Raw genomic sequence first — 22442 nt, forward strand, 5'->3', positions numbered from 1 at the left:
ACTGACTTGGTCAATCCATGTGAAATTTGGCACAGTGGTAGAGGGTGATGGGAGGATGCGAATCAAGCAATATTACATCAATTGGCCAAAGGGGGGCGCTATAGCAACCGCTTGAAAACTTTGAATGGGCATATCTCATGCCCCGTATGTCATAGAGACATGAAACTTTGCACAGAGATACCTCTCCTCGTGAGGAACAAATTTGCCTCAAGAACCCATAACTTCCGGTTATATAGATTTTCCGCCATTTTGAATCTTTAAAAAACACTTCAAATGGATCTCTTCCTAGGAAGTTTGACCGATCTGCATGAAACTTGGTGAACATAATCTAGGGACCGATATCTAAAGTTCCCTCTTGGCAAAAGTTGGAAAACTTACTAAAACTGAGCTTCTATAAGGCAATGACTTTAACTATCTGCCTTTCAATGTGCTACCTCAACTACTAATGTACAGTTTTAGCCCACTAACTATCCCACTATTGGCAATGGTACTACTGTACTTTCAATAAAGCAATCATACTATCAAATTCACAAAAACTCTGTCTTGCTCTCCTTAATGGGTTCAGTTGACTATTTAATTTGCAATTTCCTATGACCTGTATCCCAAACAAAACTGTACATGGGCAACTGTGCACTCACTGGGTATGGACTAGTTGTACTGTAATTTCTGAATTTCCTATTGTAATGCCTTTACACTACTTGTTACTATAAAAAGAAATTACTTAACTGTGACGTGTTACCAACACAGTTTCCATAATCAGGGATAGACGATTAGGGACCCCTAAATTTCCCTGGAGAAAGTAGATTGCCTGAAAACCCTAGTTTACAGTCATCTCCCCTCCAACTACCTTAAATGCTGATATAAAGTTGGTGCATCTATGTGACGCCGCTGCTAAGTTAATGTTACACTGAAACTAAAAATCTGAGAAAAGAGGCCTGTTCTGTTTACTGTAACTTAATTGCATATTATTTCATATAAGTTATTTTTGCTAAATAACAATGGAACAGTTGAATTATCGTCAGTGGTATGTTAGGTGAGTGACTTTGCCCATCTGGTAAAATGTCAATACGTGCTCAGTTAGCTGTTAGGTTGTCTCCAGTAACATAATAAATAGCGGAGTAAAGAAAACGTTAGCTAACGTTCACCAAATTTAACGATAGCCTCAACCAAGTGATGAATGTGGGATTAACATCAAGTTATGTGATATGGTAAACCAACAGCCAGGAAACAAAAAGAAGTGGCAAAGTTTGCCTGAGTAAGTAATGGCGCTCTACTGCATGAAAGCCTTCAGATGTGGGTTGAGGCATGAAATCATTTACTCCTTAACCTCTGGTTGGTGTGAAATTGGAAGGGTAACGGTATGCCATCTCCTTTCTTATACTTGGCTGAGCGCAGGGAGTTTAGATAGCAGAAGGCATGTTTGGTAATGTTTTATGTGTAACATTATGTGTCTATCAGGTTTTCCTTTACTGTTCAGTGACCAAAGAATGATGTTAATGATGTTAACGCAAGCAGTTTGTGACACATAAAATAAGCTAGGTTTTCAAAATAAGGTCAGGGTAACACAGCAATCTGATTACTGACCTGCTGCATATACTACATTAGCACTCACAGTAACCGGATTACTACTTTTACCATATAGATGTGTGTGTACATATATTTTTTATATTTATACAGGTAAATTTTACATTTTATGATTTTATGTTTTAAATATTCATATATGCTTTATGTATACTTTATATATTTACATATCAGTGTACTTTTTATGCTATTTTTAGATAAGCCACATTGCACATTACAAACAATGATTTGGGTTCTTTTAGTAATTTATTTTAGCTTTTATTTTAGATTGTGATTGTATTATTATTTTATTATGTAATGTAAGGATCATAAAGTGTATACATCTAAATATCTATCTATAGCGCATGTTAACAAATTCTCAAAATTATCTGAGTAACCTGATATCATGTGTACATGTAAAGGTTAAAGTGTTTTACAGATTCTGAATGGCTGCATCCTACTGCCTCTCTGATCTCTCTTCAAGAATTCTGTCTTCTGCTTGTCTTTGTAGTCTGTCTTGACAAAATAAATTGTACAATGGACAGCCTCTCCTGTCAGAGGCATTAATGATGTTGCACTTGATTGTCCATGCAAAAAGTGACAAAACAGTTGTTTAAAGAATGAATAAGAAAAGAGACTGAGAGAAGATCAGTCCAGCCTATTTTCACACCCTTGCACACCAGGACAGTCACTGCATAAGGTGGACTTAATTGTTGGATTGTCTGTTTGGCAAAGTTGAAAAAAATGGTGGACACAGCACTCCCAGATTCCTCCATTGGAAAGAGGGTTTCAGATGCTGTAAGGCAAACCAACAAGCATCTTACACGAAGCATAGTAAGGCCTTTATTGTGAGTGCTGACACACCATTCACTTTTATTACCACAGATAAACTCCCTATGATTTTCATCTCTTTAATTCTCTGTTTACATCCATAAAGGTGGAACAGGATTTACAGAACCTCGTTTAATGTTTCATTTTATTGCAAAGATGGAATTTTTTCATAAAAAAGATTAATTAAAATTTAAAGCAACACTGCAATGTCTCAGATTCTTTGTGTATGTGCGAGGCAGGCTTGTAACATCATCACAACACTGTATGTTGCTTCTAAAAGGTCACGTTTTCCCTGCTTGTAAAAATGTCACTGTTTGTGCTATTAGTGGCTCCAAAACACACACCCTCTTAAATCAAGTCCATTTTGAGGTGTACTACAGCATCATCCAGACAGAAATAAACATTAAGCCTTCTAAAATTTTATACAGTGCTATAATGGAGCAACAGTTCCCATAGAGCTCGCAGTCTTAAAGACAAGCCTAAGCACTTAGTGTTTAGTGGCAGAGCGAGGCCGAAGCACTGTGGGAGCAGGTGTGTTTTAGGACTCAATAATGTTGAGAAGATGAAACCCTGTAAAGCAGGAGGGTCTAGAGTGGAAGAGAGTAATAGGGAGAGTGAGCTCTCTGCACTTCCCCTCTCAATTACATCAAGTGACCAAAGCATCCTTGTAAAATACAACTCTCTCTGCCACGGCCCTCCTTTGTGCTAGTTTATTTTTCCCAAAAGGAGATTAAATTTTGACTGAGGTTGAAGTGAACCTACTTTACAGAGAAGAAGAGAAAAAAGTAGAGGACATTTCATCACATCACACAGAACATGGTAAAATGTTATACCTTATAGGTTAAAGGTCCAGTGAGTAGGGTTTACAGGGATATATTGGCAGAAATGCAAGATATTATAATATGGTTTCTTTAGTGTATAATCACCTGAAAATAAGAATTGTTGTGTTTTTCTTAGAATGAGTCATTTATATCTACATAGTGAGGGGGTCCTCATTTTTGGAGATTGGCATGTTGCACCGCCATGTATCTACAGTAGCCCAGGACAGACAAACCAAACACTGGTCCTGCAGATAGGACCATATGCATTTTCGTGTTTTCACCACAGCCACCGAAGTAAGGAGCCAGTTTGTGACGAGCAGCATCGGAACAACAGTGATTTGTTACTTGGAAGTGCTTTATTCATTGTTTTTAACACTTAAAATCAGGTCTGTGTGTGTGTGTTGGAGAGGAAGAGACTTCTGCGGGTAATGAAAACCTCTTGAACATCTGGATCTTAAGTTATCAGAGAAGTAGGTGAGCACAGATTAGTATAGTGGGCAAGTGGACTGTCTCCAATATGCCAAACAGCATCAGAGAAACACTGATTTGTATCATGAAACTGCTTTTTCAGTGTTCTTATTGGTTTTAATTACTGGGTGCATTTGTTTTGGAAAGAAGGAGAGCTCTGCAGATTATTCGGCACAAGGTAAAAACCTCCTGAACATCTGGATCACAAAAAGGTGAGCACACATTACATTGATACTCTGCTGGATGGAATCAGTTTGAAACGCTGCAAAGAACAACGTAATATAAGGAGCTAGAGAGTCCCTATAGGATGGGTGACAGGGGTTGTGGCTGGGTCCAACAAACCCTGAATTTTCACCTGGGAGCCCGCTGTCCCCTTCCTGTGTGAAGAGCCAAACCATGATGTTTTTTTTCTGAACCAAATCACTGCTTTTGTTACCAAAACCTAACCATGTGCTATTGTTGACATCCCTGCATTGGTTGTGGCTTCCTGGAATGTCGACAGCAGGCACAGAAAGATACCTAGCATGTTATATGTGGATGTGAAAGTCCACTGGCAAAGCAGTGATATGTGAGGACCTGGGATGTGTACATGTTGGTCTCCGATACACCATACAAGCCCTTTAGTCAAAGAGATCACACTATAGGGCCGCTACGAAGTCCCATCTTTATGCTGCCTTTACTTTTTTTTTTTTTTTTACACAGAACCAAACAATGGCAGCATCATGCCGCTCCAGTGTGTGATTTTAGACACCGTGCCAGGATCGCAGAAGCAAAAGAGGTGGGATGGGTGTGGCAGGTAACACAGGACCTGAGTGTTTTCCAGATTCCCGGACATTTTCATCCAGTCTTCTTTTTTAGGTTAGCTGCTAACTGCTATCAGCTACTTTTTAAATCTCCCGCAGTGGGTCACATGCATAACACGTTGTCAAAGCGTCATACCTTGCGTAATCCCGTCCTGCCAGCTGTTGCATTTATACAGACAACATTTCGGCATTGTCACTACCTCTGATGCCATCTTAGAGGTGGACAATTCTGAATTCCCATCTTGAACAGGCAGTGTTAAAGGGGCAACAGAGAAACAAAGATATGTAATGTGAAACTGCTTCATTCACTGCTCAACTGGTTTAAATCACCTGGTTCATGTGTTTTGGAGAGGAAGAGACCTCTGCAGATAATTCTGACCTTCTGAAGAGAGAACACTGAGGGAGAAGTTTCAGCTGGTAGCAAATTGCATTCCTCTCTGCTAGATGCCACTTAATCTCCCGTATCCAACATACTGAACCTTTAAATTAGAAAAAAAGCTTCATGTACCACAGAGAGTGTGTCAGAGTCATAATTCTGTCATGTTGGTTAAATTTGGCTCTTTTTCAGGTTTCAAAGCGGAAGTGGAATATTTCATTATCAGTGTTGTGAGAGATATCACATTGTCCACATGGTTTATGAAAGCACAGTGTCATCATCATTCACATTTGCATTGGGTGTATTTTTCAGAGGTCTACATTATTCATGAAGTTGAAGCAAAGCTTAGAAATCTCAGTGTTGTACCACACAGTTTATTTATATACTGTACAACAAACGAGGAGCAGTGATGAACTGCACATCAATAATACAGATACAGAGGGGTTCTCGATAAGTGCCAGTATCATTTGTGAGCACGTTTGGGCTCACAAACCCATCACTTAGTAACCAGAATGCTGTTTAAATCTCAGTAGTGATAAAGCAAGATCTCCAGATGCTGTTGCTTTTCAGTGGAACCACACCTTTAGGGACTGTATATTAAACCAATGCCTTTCAGCCAGTATGTGCCAATTCAGCATGAGTACAGCATGTCCTGGTACATCTCTCTGTGTTCGATTATATTTTCTGCATGTGTGAGCATTTAAGACCTTGAGCAACGTCAAGTGAGCCAGTGTAATCTGAATTTTAGATGCAGCTCCTTTAAATCAGCCTGAGATACTGCCTTCATTGTCTACCTTTGATGTTGTGCGCAAGGCCACTTGACACACGCTCATTTTCTTTGTTAGGCGCTCGCTCTGAACAGCTGACTCTGGATGCTTTGTTACACTCATGTCTCATTAGTCCTTATTGGTGTCAAGCAGTGGCTATATAACTAGCTTGATATAAATGAATGTGAAACATTTGTTAAATGTAAATCAGTTAGTGAATATGAAACATCCTGTCTTCCATTTGAAGTCATTTCTATCAAACTACGGACTCAACAGCCTTCAGACTGCTACTCAGAGAGTCCGTTTGAATCTGAAAATCTGTGATATTATCTATGGCTCCAACTCACTGCTTTTGCATGAGAGAATTGAGATGAATTTTGCATGTGATGGAATAGAGGTGAATGAAGTTGAATAAGCTGAGTATGAGATGTAGCATGTGATGCCCAGGCTGAGGAACACATCAAAGCACCCCTGTATCCTAGAAATTATCTTTATATAGCCTACAACTAACTTGTGCTAGTTAGTGCTACATAAATTATATTTTTTAGTAGCATAATTAATAATTAATGTATCTGGCACACATATGTTGATATTAAGCATATCAGTAAAATGTTCATTTACAATATATTTCATTTGATTTCCCCTACACTACAATGTCCTCTCACTGTCACTACACTACTAACTACTGTAACTTTTGTGGAGACTACTGCACTACTCGGTCAATCAATTAATTCATTAATTAATTAATTTGTTACAGAAAAGCTATTTGACTCAGAAAGTAGTGACATTACCACCACGCTACTGAGAAATGAAGCTACACTGAACAAAAATATAAACGCAACACTTTTGTTTCTGCTCCCATTTTTCATGAGCTGAACTCAAAGATCTAAAACATTTTCTATACACACAAAAGACCATTTCCCTCAAATATTGTTCACAAATCTGTCTAAATCTGTGTTAGTGAGCACTTCTCCTTTGCCGAGATAATCCATTCCACCTCACAGGTGTGGCATATCAAGATGCTGATTAGACAGCATGATTATTGCACAGGTGTGCCTTAGGCTGGCCACAATAAAAGGCCACTCTAAAATGTGCAGTTTTATCACACAGCACAATGCCACAGATGTCGAAGAAGTTTTGAGGGAGCGTGCAATTGGCATGCTGACTGCAGGAATGTCCACCAGAGCTGTTGCCCATGAATTGAATGTTCATTTCTCTACCATAAGCCGTTTCCAAAGGCGTTAAAGACAATTTGGCAGTACATCCAACCGGCCTGACAACTGCAGACCACGTGTAACCACACCAGCCCAGGACCTCCACATCCAGCATGTTCACCTCCAAGATCGTCTGAGACCAGCCACCTGGACAGCTGCTGCAACAATCGGTTTGCATAACCAAAGAATTTCTGCACAAACTGTCAGAAACCGTCTCAGGGAAGCTCATCTGCATGCTCGTCGTCCTCATCGGGGTCTCGACCTGACTGCAGTTCGTCGTCGTAACTGACTTGAGTGGGCAAATGCTCACATTCGATGGCGTCTGGCACATTGGAGAGGTGTTCTCTTCATGGATGAATCCCAGTTTTCACTGTTCAGGGCAGATGGCAGACAGCGTGTGTGGCGTCGTGTGGGTGAGCAGTTTCCTGAGGTCAACGTTGTGGATCGAGTGGCCCATGTTGGCGGTGGGGTTATGGTATGGGTATGGACAATGAACACAGGTGCATTTTATTGATGGCATTTTGAATGCACAGAGATACCGTGACGAGATCCTGAGGCCCATTGTTGTGCCATTCATCCACGACCATCACCTCATGTTGCAGCATGATAATGCACGGCCCCATGTTGCAAGGATCTGTACACAATTCCTGGAAGCTGAAAACATCCCAGTTCTTTCATGGCCAGCATACTCACCGGACATGTCACCCATTGAGCATGTTTGGGATGCTCTGGATCGGCGTATATGACAGTGTGTTCCAGTTCCTGTCAATATCCAGCAACTTCGCACAGCCATTGAAGAGGAGTGGACCAACATTCCACAGGCCACAATCAACAACCTGATCAACTCTATGCGAAGGAGATGTGTTGCACTGCGTGAGACAAATGGTGGTCACACCAGATACTGACTGGTTTTCTGACCCCCCCCAGACCCCCCCAATAAAGCAAAACTGCACATTCCAGAGTGGCCTTTTATTGCAGCCAGCCTAAGGCACACCTGTGCAATAATCATGCTGTCTAATCAGCATCTTGATATGTCACACCTGTGAGGTGAGATGGATTATCTTGGCAAAGGAGAAGTGCTCACTAACACAGATTTAGACAGATTTGTGAACAATATTTGTGAGAAATGGTCTTTTGTGTGTATAGAAAATGTTTTAGATCTTTGAGTTCAGCTCATGAAAAATGGGAGCAAAAACAAAAGTGTTGCGTTTATATTTTTGTTCAGTGTAAGTTAGTTGACGCTACCGCCCAGCACTGACTGTCTGTGGAGCAGCTTCAGACTTAATACACTATGACATCACAAATTTGAGTTTTAGGGAGCCCTTCTGTGTGGAGTTTGCATGTTCTCCGCGTGTCAACGTGGGTTCTCTCCGGGCACTCCGGCTTCCTCCCACAGTCCAAAGACATGCAGTTTGGGGACTAGGTTAATTGGTGGCTCTAAATTGCCCGTAGGTTTGAATGTGAGTGTGAATGGTTGTCTGTCTCTATATGTCAGCCTTGCAATAGTCTGTCCAGGGTGTACCCTGCCTCTCGCCCGATGTCAACTCGCGACCCTCAAGAGGATAAGTGGTTACAAAAATGGATGAATGGATGGATTGATAGAACTTTTCATCTGCTTGTTTCTTCTTTAAAACATAAAATTCTTCCTGCTTTTATTTTATCTATCTATCTATCTATCTATCTATCTATCTATCTATCTATCTATCTATCTGTCTCCTCACACTTGTGGGGCTTGTTTGGTTAATGAGAGTGAACGTATGTCTCCAGTCTTCTCCAAGGGACAAAGCCTTAGTGCTGGCTTCATCATCGGTGTATGTGTGTGTGTGTGTGTGTGTGTGTGTCAGAATTGCTTTTTCTATGTTTGTGATTAGGCAGAGCTGAGCTTCAAGTGTCACAAATCCTTCCATCGTCTGTTTTGTCAAATACAAACTGACACCGCCATTATCGAAGACATCACTTCAGAACTCGAGGTCAAGGTCAATCAGCCCTCATCTCCCTCTTCTTCTCTTCCACACCCTGCCTCTGTTAGTCTCTCTCTTTCATGTGTGTGTTATCTAGTCTTCCATTCAGTAAAAATAGTATGCATTTTTAATCAGTTGAAGCTGGGTTGTTTCCCATACTAACTGCCGGTAACAAAAAGTACTACCTTATTGTAAGGAAGGAAGTGAGCTTATGAATTAAAAAACACATATGCCAAAGTAGAATCTCACTTTCCTAACCTGCTGACGCTGCGGCAGGTAATCTCTCACTGAGCATCATGGACATTAATTTTGCCGGGGGAAAGCCACACAGTGTAGACACCTACATTCATTCAATTGACTGGATGTTGTCTGCTCCAATAAGAACTCACTGATCAAGGGTAAATGGAGACATGTCTGGAGGATGTGTGCATCATGGTTCCCATACGGTCATGAATGAATAGATACCTGTGTAAGTGGCTATCGATTATCTTGTCAGGAGATGCTGCTAGCTATTATAGAGGAATTGCATGAACACAAAGGTAATTTTCATATCTCTCAGTGCTCATTAGCTACAAAGCTGTTTGGTCGGTTTTAATAGGAGTCTGGTTATCAGATACAGCTGTAATTTAAAACCTGCACTTAGAGCATCTCTGTGGTTTTTGCATCTTGCAAAATTATTTCACAATGCAACAGCAAAGTTATCATGTACATTACATCATTACTACATTACCGTTAGTCCAGAACAACGTACAACAAATACATAAAATCAGTACATAGAATCAAATATACTGAACTGCTTGGAGTGCTAAAAAGAAACAAAAAGAGATTTTTTTAATGGGGCAAGGTGAAAACTGAACAGATATATTCTCAGCCTGCGATAGAAGACTTCCTGCTGTCCTGATGTCAATGGGGAGTTGGTTACATCATTGTGGAGCCACGACAGCAAACAATCATGATTTTGTTGAGCTGTAGCTGGGCCTCCTTCATAGTGAGGGAGTAGCAAACTGATTGGCACTAGCAGATGTAGTGAATGGGCTGGGGTGTATGGTTTGACCTTGTTCTGGATGTAGGATGGGCCTGAGCCATTCATAGCCTGGTAGGCAAGTACCAGTGTCTTGAATCAGATTCAAGCAGCCACCGGGAGCCAGTGCAGAGTGCGGAGGAACAGGATAGTGTGGGAGAACTTGGGTACGTTTAAAGACCAGCTGGGCTGCTGTATCCTGTATGAGCTACACATGCAGGCACACCAGCCAAGAGCAAGTTACAGTAATCTAAGCGCAAGATGACAAGAGCCGCCCGCGTTCTCATTAGAGTGTGATATTTAGAAGAAAAAAATAACAGTTTACATATATTGACTGTTAAGAATAATGGACTGTGATGTCACCCATTGGTTTGTGGACTCATGTTTTGAAGCCTCCAGTTTGATATTTTTACTGTTGCCATCTTGTCTTTTTGGGACCAGAAGTGACATATATTTGAATGAAAGGGTGGAGCTGCAGAGTACCGAGGGGTGGATCTGACTCACTGACTATAACAACTCCTCACACAGTCCTCCTCACAGTTGTCATGAATGTTGGAATTAGCTACAGCTGAACTCAAGTTGTGATTAACTTTTCATGTCAAAGGTATTTAGATGGTATAGACAAAATCTGAAGTCAGTTGGATGAAAACTCTCGGAGGAGTGTAAAAGTATGACCCCTGTAAATGACTAAAAATGCACAAAAATTGCACAGTTAATTCAAAATGGCCGACTTCCTGTAGGGTTTAGGGTATGGCTCCAAGAAACTTTTTTGTATGTCTTGGAGTGTTACATATGCCTACCAATTTTCATATACATAGGTTAAACATACTGAAGGGGCTGCCTTGTTGAAAGAAGAAGAAGAAGAAGAAGAAGAAGAAGAAGAAGAAGAAGAAGAATTCCTTCAATTTCGAGAAGGTCCTCACGACCACAGTGCTTGGGCCCTTATTACATTCACTACCAGTGCATTGGGTTTGTCTTTACAATCAAAGCTCCAGCATCAGCTCTTGTCCTCAGCGATTTCGGCTTTGACACTTTGCGTTTAGAAAACCATGCTCAGCCCTTGTCTCTACCTGCAGCCTCCGCTGTCTACAGGCTGATTTTTGAGATAGCAGTTTTTTTTTACCAAGCTCTTGACTACAACTGCCTCACGACTGCAACAGCACTTGCCTGCAGCTATCACAAGTCAGCTGCAGCCCCAACTGCAGCTTCTGGCATTGAGCCATCTGTTGCAGTCTCAACTCAAGCCTGCATTGTCTGTCAATCAGCTGCAGCCACAGCATGTCCCTACAGCTTCTGACAGCCAAGAACATAATTTGATGTCTATCTAACCATCAACCTCCAGTGAGTACCATTTAAAGCCCACACTGCAGCAATAATTGTCTTACAAATTTCCAAGGGGGACTTGATAGATTTACAATTCATATTCTCAGTCAGCCTTGAGTGTGAGTTATGAAGGCTGAGCTGCTCCAAAAGTAAATACTGATAGTCATTATGCAACAGAGAACGAAGCATTAATCACTGCAGCAGTGTTTTTATCAATGTACTGTAAACCTGGCTTGAAAACCACAATGGGATGCACGAATAGGACGGAATACTGTAAAAGCTCAGAGTAACCTTTGGCTGGGGTCAGTGGTTAAAGCAGGCGTCCCATGTACAAAAGGCATTGTCCTTGCCATGGCAGCCATGGGTTTGATTCCAGCCTGCAGCCCTTTGGTGCATGTCATCCCCTCTGTCTCTCACCCTTTAACACTTCAACCCATCCCCACCCCCCAAAAAAACTTTTGTCTCTCTTGAACTTTCTCAGTTGAGTTTGAATGAGTGTTTTTAAGGGTTTAAGCTGAGCTAAGTATCAAACTCTCAAACATTTTAATGGTTGTTTAACTTGATTTATGACAGCAGTGAATGAAAATAAGTTGCTGAGTGAGGATGTTCCTGTAAAATGTGTATCTTTATGAAAAATGAGAGCACAAGAGAAGAGGATTTATGCTTCCTCACAGCTCTTGTGTCACCAGTTTCCTTCTAACTGCATCCCATTGGAGGATCACATGATAGCACAACTTCTTGTCATGAAACACTCACTTCCTTGAATCCATCCATCCATCAGTCTCTTCTCTCTCTTGCTTTGTTGCAATCAATCCAGGGAAACAGGATTTTGAGCCTTTTCCTGCTCCAATCTGATTTAACTCTGGGAGCAGCCCCAGCTTCCAGGATCCAGATGATCATGTCACCCTGTTTCCTTCATGACAGAAGGGCAGATATGGAGAAAAAGTAGACTAATCTTCTCTTTCTCATCCTCCCTTTGTTAGCTATCAGCAATCCCAGGGTCCCAACCTCCATCACACCTAGGAGATTGGATTGGTTACCCCCCTGCTGTGGACACTGGGCTGGAAGGCGAGAGGAACAAATTCGGCCGGATGTACCTATGAGTTTCTTACACACCAAATTGCTCCTGCGCTCTTAGTGCGGCACACCAAGACGCCCCAGCGATGATTGCTGTGCTGGTGAATGCACTGAGAGGGATATTTTCATGCTCCATCCATCTGGTGTACCATTTTCATGTTTTCTGATGAGCTGACAGACCAAAGAAAGCTGTTAATCATCTCAGCGCAGCATTATCCTCTGTGCTCAAGGCACGCTGTGTTGTGCTTGATTGAAGTCATAAAGGCCCCTGAACAAATTTCTTTGTTGACCAAGAACAAACAGGTAAACATGTTGATTGTACCCTCCCAATTAAACGTCTCTCAGTAATGTCATGAGCGACCGCCTGAGTGTGTACACGCAGACTGGTGTTAGATTTTGACTTGGGGACAGATGGAACAGCTTTTTTTCTGTGTGACTTTTCTTTCAAAAACAAACCTTTAGCTCCTGCTGTTTGAGAAATGAGTGTGAGGCTTGACAGCAAAGGATGTTGAGGACAAATCATCTGTAAATACACTTGACTCATGCAGGTGCTGAGAAAAGCAAACACCACCATATTGTTGGAGAAGAACAAATAAGATGTGAAATCATACTGTTCAAAGAGTCCATCTTCCATTTATGTATTTGTTTTGTTTTTAAGATACTCTTGTCCTTCAAATGGCTAGAATCAATATTTTATGATGACAATGTGAAAACAATGTGACAAAATGGTAAGTGTCACTTGCAGTGATGAACCCACAGAGAAATAGGACCTGTATCTGCAGCTCCCAGCGACTTCACGGACCTGTTTAGCTGTCTGCTCTGCAACTTTGCTGTTTTGGTTTACTTTGATCGCTCCCATGAGAGCTGATAGACTGACTGAAAGACAGAGACTGCTATTTCTAGAGCCATGTGGCTATCATGGCTAAAACCAACTATACACTACCTGCCCAGAACCAAACGGCGGACAAACAAAGTGAAACATATGACTTACATTTACCAGGAAGCCAAAGGCAAGACTCCAAATGAATGCTAGCGTAATATTGCGCCGTATTTTATGGACATATTAATTGGCAATTGTTTGCTAACAGTGTTAATTTTGACAGCTATTTTAGATGTAGTCTTAGTCTTGAGATAAAAATGCTTATTAGTTTTAGTCACATTTTAGTCATTTTTATCCTTCATAGTTTTAGTCAGCAAAAATTCATGACATTTTAGTCAACTTTTAGTCATTATGTTTTCTATATGTTTTTTTTTTTAATCTTTAATCTAATCCAGTGAGGCTAATTCATATATCAGAAATTAGAATCAAGGTGACAGATTATATAAAAATTTAATTTAGACAGTTTTTTCTACAACTACAAATATTTGTTACACACTTACAAACTGATTTCTCCAGTGTTTGACAGGTTTAAGTGGTGATTTACAAGCACACACTTACAGCACAGTTACACTCACAGATAACTGAGCCTCCTTCCTGCCTGTCAAATAGCATCAACCCATAAACCTTCTATAAACAGTCAATGAGTGGAGTCCTGTGGGGATCAGCTGTGAAGACCAAAGGCCGATGTCTGCTTGCTCCGCTGCCGTTAAGCAACTAACAAGCAGAGCTAACTGCTAACAGCCACCACTGCAAATAACAAACTCCACAAATCCACTCAACAGCTCCACCATCCACAGTCAGACACACGGCTGATTATTTACTGCTGAATTACAGCTCACAACTTGCACCAACTGCTGACGCTGCTGTGAATGTTTTTGCTGGCTTGTGAAACATCCTGGCGCAGACTATTTACTGGCGTTTGCCAGCCAGTCGCTCATGCAGCCTTATGAAACATTCCTCAGATGTGTTTTACTTCCTTATTTTTGACAAAATAAATATAGACACCGATCAGCCAAAACATTAAAAGTGAATAAGACTGATCATCTCATTACAATGCAATCTTCTGCTAGGGAACCTTCATGTCACTTGACATGCGCCATGCCTGTAATAAGGTCTGTGGTTAACACAAGCTAAAGAGACTTTCACATTTTGTCCTACAACATTAAATACACCAGTAAAAACCCCACTTGTGAACTCTGAAGCTTCTATGTGTCTTATAAAAGGCGGTTGCTAACAGCTGGCCGTCATCACGCCAAACATAGCTGTACAGTCTTGTTATGGTGGTGATGTTAGGTCACGTGTCTGTAGTGTCGTTCGTTTATAACCTAACATTAGCTTTTTACATCTGGTGATTACATTTAGGCTTCAAAAAATCATGAAAGACGTGTTCATTCATGAAGATTATCATGCTTCACAAAACAGGAAAGTATCATAAACGTTTGTTTGCCACAGAGCTCATTTTTGGAAATTATTCAAAATGCAACGAAAAAAATCCCATGGGCTTTTTGATAAGCAGTCAGGGACGTAAGTATAGACAGTACATGTACATGCTGTGCGATTGCACTGGGGCCCCTGGGGTGGCAGCACCGTAGTGAGAGTGGGCCATTGCAAGTGATTCAGATTGCCACCTTGGAAATATACCTGTGTTCAAAGATTAATAGTAAAAAAGAATATAATAATTTAAAAACTATGCCATTTGTTCTATGTATGTCCTCAAAAAGGCAAACCCAGCTGTATGTTTTTTTTTTAAACAGTAGCTATCTAAAACAAAAATGATATTCTTTTCTATATATGCTATAGAATCTCAAAATATAGTATAAAAATGATTCAATTAAATGATTAATTTCTTACTCACTTTGATATTTTTGTCAGATATGCAATAATGATTGCTGGGTAATATGTATGTTGATGTTGTCCAATGTCAAGTCTCTATTTGTATCAAATTCGTACATGCATGATAGCGTGCACTAGGGCCCGTCACAGTGATGCGCGCTGGGGCCTGTGGGCGGCACGGTGCTGCAGTGGTTAGCATTGTTGCCTCACAGGATTCCTGGATCAAACCCCAGGGTGGAGGGCTGAAACCTGGGATGGGGGAGCCCTTCTGTGTAGAGTTTGCATGTTCTCCCCATGTCAGCGTGGGTTTTCTCCGGGTACTCTGGCTTCCTCCCACAGTCCAAAGACATGTAGATTCATTGGTGACTCTAAGGCCTAGTCCACACGGACCCATGTACTTCTGAAACTGTGTATTATTCTATGCGATTTGGCTGTTTGGCCACATGCAACCGCACTTCTGGCCCCCTGAAACCGCGTTTCTTTGAAACCGGAGTCCAGGGTGAAGTTTTTGGAAGACTCTGGTGCTAGTGGTTGCGTGTAGATAAGATAACCGCAGTATTTTATTACCTGTCACCATTGTTTGACATCAGAGCGACGGTAAATAGCTATGGCAGACCAAACAAACATGCTGGTGCTAACTTTATTTGTGAGCGTGCTGTTCTGCTCTCTGCTCTCTTTGGATGGCATATCCAGCTGCTCGACCCTCCAACAGAGGTTCTGGATCCGGCCGGGTCAGACCTCCGTTGGCAGGCCCATCGCTGCTTTCGTGTTAGTGTAGTTGGTCGTTCAGGCACTTCTGCTGTTGAATTAGGTCGCGCTATTTTTGTAGATCGGGTTGTTTTTATTTTCTGCACTTCCCTATAGAGACAGAGTGCAACGTGTCATAATCTGAAAGCCACGCCCCCAAAGGGGAAATGAGGCCCACATCATGTTTTTTCCAAGACGAGCAAGGTAAGGAGAAGGGACACTGAAGTAGACTGGCAATATTAAGCTTATCAATATACTGTTGTCTCTCTGGTAGGCATAGCGTGTTAAAATAATCCTTTGCCATCTTATTATTAGCTAATTATTAGCTAGCTTTAGCTAATAATTTTAGCTAGCTAGCTAGCAATTCAGTCATGGAGACTTGAAGGCGCGACTGCAGAGGCAGAATGACAGCGAATGAGCGAATAAGCGGAAGGGCCTCATTTCCCCTTTGGGGGCGTGGCTTTCAGATTATGATGCGTTGCACTCTGTCTCTATTCCGGTATTGACTCTGACTTCTGACTGGTTAAAATGGCCTTTCCATTAGAAGTTACATCGCCACCTACTGCTTTGGCATATCTATTACATCACTTGGTAGCGGGTTTTGCGGTTTCGTGTGGATATCATATTTTTTTATCACACCACTCATGTGGACGAATGTTTTTTGGAAACCGGAGACCGAAAAACTTTGTTTTCAGAAGTACACAGGTCCGTATGGACTAGGCCTCAATTGGCTGTAGGTGTGAATGTCTGTCTGGCTCTATGTGTCACCCCTGTGATAGTGTGGTGACCTGTCCAGGGTGTACCCTACCTCTTGCCCAATGACAGCTGAGATAGGATCCAGCCCCCCACAACCCCTAACAGGATAAGCGGCTATGGACAATGAATGAATTAACTGGGGCCCATCATAACTTGCTAAAGCCACTGAGTGCATCATTTGTTAATGAAAACAGTAGTAACGTTTTTTTTTTTTTTTTTTAAATATTTGTATTTACTTCACTTATTTTCATATTTTTACTAAAAAAATGCAATAAAATAAATAGATGAGTGGGTAACTCATGTTAATTTTTAAAAAAAACAAAACAATTTACATCCATATTAGCGGAGAGTGACATAGTACTGTCTGCTGGTGTATGATATGTTTTAATTCGCAGCAGAGTTAGTCTAGTGTGTGTTTGTATTTTGGTGTGTGACAGAAACAACAGCGGTGACGTTTCATGACAGCCTCGCCGCCCCAACAGTGCATTCTGGGTCCAACCCAAGATGGCTGCGCCCTTGCAGAAGTGCTGAAGAAGTGCCTCTCCGGAGAAATTCTCGGGATTGTGTTTGATTTCCGCGAAAACCATCGCACCGAGTCAGCTACCGGGGTCGCTGGTTTGTAGAAGAAGACCATACGATCCCAGTCATCGATAAGTGTGGCCGTTGCGTCGCGTGGCTGTGGCAGACTGTCCGTGTGAAGATGGGCCTCGTCTCCAGCCCCTTCCCATAGCGAAGAGCCGTGGGGAGAGGAGCCGCAGATTCCCCTGCAAACACGCACCCGTCCAGCTCGGATTTGACGGGTTTGACATACTCTACAGGCTGTGGACGCTGCCCTACAACTTTCTGACCAGGATTGTTTGTGCGACCGTGTCTGTCATCGTCCGGAGACGAAGACGTTCCCCAGCCCGGGTTGATCATCCCACCGCACCAAGGTCCTGCACGCATCTGCACGCTTCTCTCCTACCGCTAGCGCCATTTCTGCACATCTGCTGTGTCTCACTGACCTCTCTGCTTATGTTGTTTCGCAAGCAACGTGGAAAAAAAGCTTTAAATAGCACTAGTCTGTCCTGCAGTTTGACAGCTGACTGCGGTACACATAGGGAGAGCTGTCAAATTAGCCGCGCTAGTTTAGCTAGCACTAAGCTAGCTGTTCTACCGGCTGCTCACTAGCAGAGAGCTCCGGCTGTGAAGTTAAACACAGTCAGGCCGTTCTAACGTGATTTCAGGCACACACAACACATAACCCCACGAGCTCCTCATCTGTGGCTCGAGCAGGGCTCACGTGGCCAGTTTGATCCCCATCATGACATCATCCAGGTGCTGCTCTCTGTGACCAGGTTTTAATGCTGTGCTATAGTAGACATTGTGTTATACTGTATTACTACACCTTATGTCTCATATCCCATACTGTATTATAGTGTACCATATTATACAATATTATGTAAATATGTGACTCTGGCGCTATATTCTGTTATATTAGAGACCACACACAGTACCTTTACTTAATCATATGCATATGTCTGGTGTGTAAAACATACATGAAAACAGAATGCAGTGATTTACAAATCTTTTTATTTTATTTACTAAATTCAACTCAGTAAAGCACAAAGACAAGATATTTACTATTCAAACTGATAAACTTTTTTTTTGTTCTGAATTGGGTGTCTGCAGCATCTTCCAAAATAGTCTTCACAGGTGCATGTTTACCACTGTGTGACATCACCTTTTTTTAACACCACTTATTAAGTGTTTGGGAACTGAGAACACTAATTGCTGAAGTTCTGACAGTGAAAGTCTTTCCTATTCTTCCTTGATATACGTCTTAAGTTGCTCAACAGTGCTGGGTCTCTGTTGTTGTATTGTGCTTCATAATGTTCCACACATTTTTGGAGACAGGTCTGGACTGCAGACAGGTCAGTCTTGTACCTGCACTATTTTACTACAAAGCCACGCTGTTGTGACACATGCAGAATGTGTCTCATTGTTTTGCTGGAATAAGCAGGGACATCCCTGACAAAGATGTCGCCTGGATGGCAACATATGTTGCTCCAAAACCTGTATGTACCTTTCAGCATTCATGGTGCCTTCACAGATGTGCAAGTTACCCATGATGCCATGGGCACTAACACACCCCCATACCATCAGAGATGCTGGCTTTGAACTTTGAGCTGGTAACAATAGATGGTCCTTTTCTTCTTTAGTCCAGAGGACACGACGTCCATGATGGACTCATCAGACCACAGCATACTTTTCCACTTTGAGTCAGTTCATCTCAGATGAGCTCAGGCCCAGTGAAGTCTGCAGTGTTTCTGGATGTTGTTGATATATTGCTTTCACTTTACATGGTGGAGTCTTAACTTGCATTTGTAGAGGCAGCGACGATCTGTGTTTACTGACAGTGGTTTTCCAAAGGGTTCCTGAGCCTATGTAGTAATTCCCTTTGTTCAATCACATCAGTTTTTAAAGTAGTGCTGCCTGAGGGGTCAAAGGTCATGCATTCAGAATTGTTTTTCAGGCTCGCGTCTTCAGTGCAGATATTTCTCTGGATTCTCTGAATCTTTTGATGATATTATGGATTGTAGATGGTGCAATCCTGAAAATTCCTTGCAGTTGTGTGTTGACAAATGTTGTTTATAAACTGTTGAACTGTTTGCCCACACAGTTTTCCACAAAGTGCTGAAACTTGCCCCATCCTTCATTGTGAGTGACTGAGCCTTTCAAAGATTCCCCTTTCTTACCCAAGGGTGATATTTTAATGTTACAAAGAACCTGTTTACCTGTGGAATGTTTCAAACAGCTGTTTTTTGAGCATTCCACAACTTCCCCAGTCTTTTTCTTACTCCTGTTCAATTTTTTGAATGTGCTGCAGGCATCAAATTCAGAATGAGTGTATATTTACAAAAAAAAATAGTTTGAACATTAAATATCTTGTCTTTGTACTTTATTCAGTTAAATATAGTTTGAAAAAGATTTGCAAACCATTGCATTCTGGTTGCATTTGTATTTGACACAGTGTCTCAGTTTTTTGGAATCAGGGTTGTACATACCCCAATGACTCTGCTGCTGTATCACACTAATGTCATGCATGCTGTAACAACTCCATTTCAGCTGGGGTTTAATCTAGGTGTATCTTATCGTATCAGTGTGATAGTAAGCTTGATACTACACTACAGTGAGGCAGCTCCACATGCAAGTGTGTTTGGTTTCAGATTTTTATTGACTCATAACCACACATGAACTGAGGGAGCTCTTTAGGTTTAAGGTAAACTAAACTGGAAAACCTAGCAGCCATTGAGGTTTTTCAGATTCTCAAATTTCAAAAATGTACTGAATTCAAAACCTGCTCGCCCAGTGGTATTTCTTGTTCTTGCAGCCATGGAGTAAAGGCGTCACTGGGATTACATGAGTAGAGGAACAAATATCTGCACGAGATATCAAAACTTATTTTACCTGAACAAAGAGTTGCATATGCTGGAAACATCACAACTGCACAAAAGCCCTTCAGATGAAAGTTAGGTCATGCCTGTACTGTCTGTCACTATTGATTTTGGGGAAAAAAGTATTGCAGTGTGATACCGAACTCTATTTGCTATAACTCTTGATTATTTTTGATCCACGGCCACTTTATGTTTTTTTTGTCATGCTTGTTTAGTCCCTATAGCGTGGCTACACACACTCTCTGGGTCTGCTAGTTTTAGGCAATGTCTTCCTCCTGCCTGATGGTTTGGATTTAGCCTACACATCCTTTCAGGTAACATCAAGTCGTCAAGTAGTAGGTGACTTCATTATTAGCCATTTTTATTTCAGCTGCAGCTCAAAGGATCATGGCGTTGGTTAGTTTCTGGCCACAGATGCACAGCATGAAGCCACAGAAATTCATCACATCTATGTTACTGACATGAGCTCTCCCCTGTAGGGCCCTGATGAAAATGGACTCAGACTTGCTTCATTCGCCAGCCGTGGGCCTCGCTGAGGAAGAGGAGGCCGACATGAATGACTGGAAACTTCCCCTGGCCTTCATGAAGAAACGGCACTCAGAGAAGATTGAGGGCTCCAAGGCTTTAGCGCAGAGCTGGAGGATGAAGGACAGGGTAAATTTTTTTCTGCTCATCTATGTCTGGAGTAATTCAACAGGTTAAGGATGCTCTCTGTGCTGAGTTTTTTCCTGCAGCTCTGTTGCAAGAGTTGTTAAGGGAATAATCTTACGCAGACTTGTGAAAGACCTGCATTTTAAATTATAAAACGTCTACAATATCCCTTTTCGGCAGTAATGGGCTGGCTTGGCTTAGTTTGCCCCGATAGTCCAGCACGACAGGGATTTTCGTCTCTATTACAACAGTGAGGATGTGTCTTTGAAGCCCAGCTCAGACCAATGATTATGATTCGTAATGAGACAAAACTGTTGTAGAATGTTGCAGAGAAAAGTTGAAGTGGTGTTGACTGGTTGGTAGAAGCTCGACTCAAGCCGGCTGATGGTGTCACTTGCAACTCAGCTGGTGAAATTGCTGGCGGCTGGTTTTAGAATGTTAAGCACGTCACCTGTTACAATAGCCAATCGGCCTGTAGTAAAGTCTGCTGGTCAAGTCAGAATGACGTCTGACAGCGCGTTTGCTTGCTGCAGCAATTGCGCGCGCGCGCACACACACACACACACACACACACACATGCATACACACACACACATTTTCATTGACTGGTTAATTGGAGTTGGTTATTTACATTGTTGTGTCGCATTTATTATGAATACATCTGATACTCCTTTTGTTTGTGAGTTTTGCCATTTTGTGAAGTTATATGAGCATATCTTATATCTGTCCATTAAGAATGAGACCTACCAGCACCTCTTAAGAAAGCTCACTGACATGTTATATCTCTAGTATCTTGGACTGAGCCAGGCTAGCTTGTTTTTGCTTTGTAATGTTAATGTAGTTGCAGAAAGATGACTGAGGCCATCCAAGTGTGCTTAGCTGTGATTGGTGCATTAAGAGAAAGGGTGGTGCTTAGAATTGGTTAATTAATTGGTCATCCACATCTCAAAATGTCCATCCATTGAAATCAAAGGCCCCAAGACTATGCACTGTGCTTTGACAAGACATCAGTCTTTAAACAGCCAGGACACAGCAGCAAATCATTGGCTACCCTCACCTTTATTATAGAACCAATTCATTTCTTGTGCTAAAGGCTACCATATCACACTCTGACAGGAGGACCTCAAAGCTTTCCCTCATGAATGGCCACAGTGTGTTTCAGTGCTCATAGGGCTGTTGTTTGATCCACTGCAGTGCTACAGACCCGATTCTTGCATTGCCTCATGGCTACAAAGCACTACCATCAGAATGATGGCAAATGCTACATTGTAATACATAACCCTCACAAACTCTGCACCTATTGTAGAAATTCACCCAGATGAAAATTTAACACCTTGCTGCTGTTAGGACATGAGTGGAATTATATCACAGTGCCTGCCAGTGTCAAGCTTGAGGGAAATGTTTAATAGGATGGCGTCATTAAATGTGACTCTGGTATTGATTTAAAAGAGGTAATATGAGCTGGTTGAAATGGGCATTCCTATCAGAAAGTCATGCTAAATCAACTGTGTAACATTTTTCATTGCTCAGAGCATTTTCAGGCCATAGACCCTCATTTGTACTCTTGGAAGAAGAATGTGTCCTTTCACTTTTCTGTGCTCAGAGAGCTGCGACTAAAGAGAACTTTTTGTGTTTTATGCAGGAAGAATTTGGCTTTAAATGCGACTCTGGCCTGGAGTTGAATCCATCTTTTAAGATGGCAGTAATTGCAAAATGATGGATATAAAAACAGTTTTTTCAGAAGTTATCTTTTGCTGAATAATAACAATATGAATGGCCGTTTGTTGATTAAATTTCTGCATTTTTAAGCACAAATATTCTCCAGTAAGAAAATTCAAGGTGCCTCTTGGAATTAATTCAGCATCAGTTATGTTGTCATATTTTTTTTATTATGCCTCCGTACCGGCGATAGCCAT

The 22442-nt window shown here is 41.6% G+C and overlaps 1 protein-coding gene across 4 annotated transcripts in view; it reads left to right on the top strand.

Annotated features, from left to right (window-relative positions):
• The first annotated feature begins 17092 nt into the window (after positions 1 to 17092).
• rptor (regulatory associated protein of MTOR, complex 1) overlaps positions 17093 to 22442 on the top strand; it is a 272436-nt gene continuing 267086 nt past the window's right edge. For 3 of the 4 annotated variants that reach the window (XM_078163744.1, XM_078163741.1, XM_078163745.1), the window contains exons 1-2: positions 17239 to 17370; positions 20355 to 20529. In XM_078163744.1, the coding sequence (XP_078019870.1) occupies positions 20362 to 20529 (168 nt within the window). In that variant the 5' untranslated portion in view covers positions 17239 to 17370; positions 20355 to 20361. Of the gene's footprint in view, positions 17371 to 20354; positions 20530 to 22442 lie in introns of all 4 variants that reach the window. The other variant, XM_078163746.1, reaches the window with a different exon arrangement.

The sequence above is a fragment of the Epinephelus lanceolatus genome, chromosome 3 (assembly GCF_041903045.1).
Source record: "Epinephelus lanceolatus isolate andai-2023 chromosome 3, ASM4190304v1, whole genome shotgun sequence".
Classification (NCBI taxonomy): Eukaryota; Metazoa; Chordata; class Actinopteri; order Perciformes; family Serranidae; genus Epinephelus; species Epinephelus lanceolatus.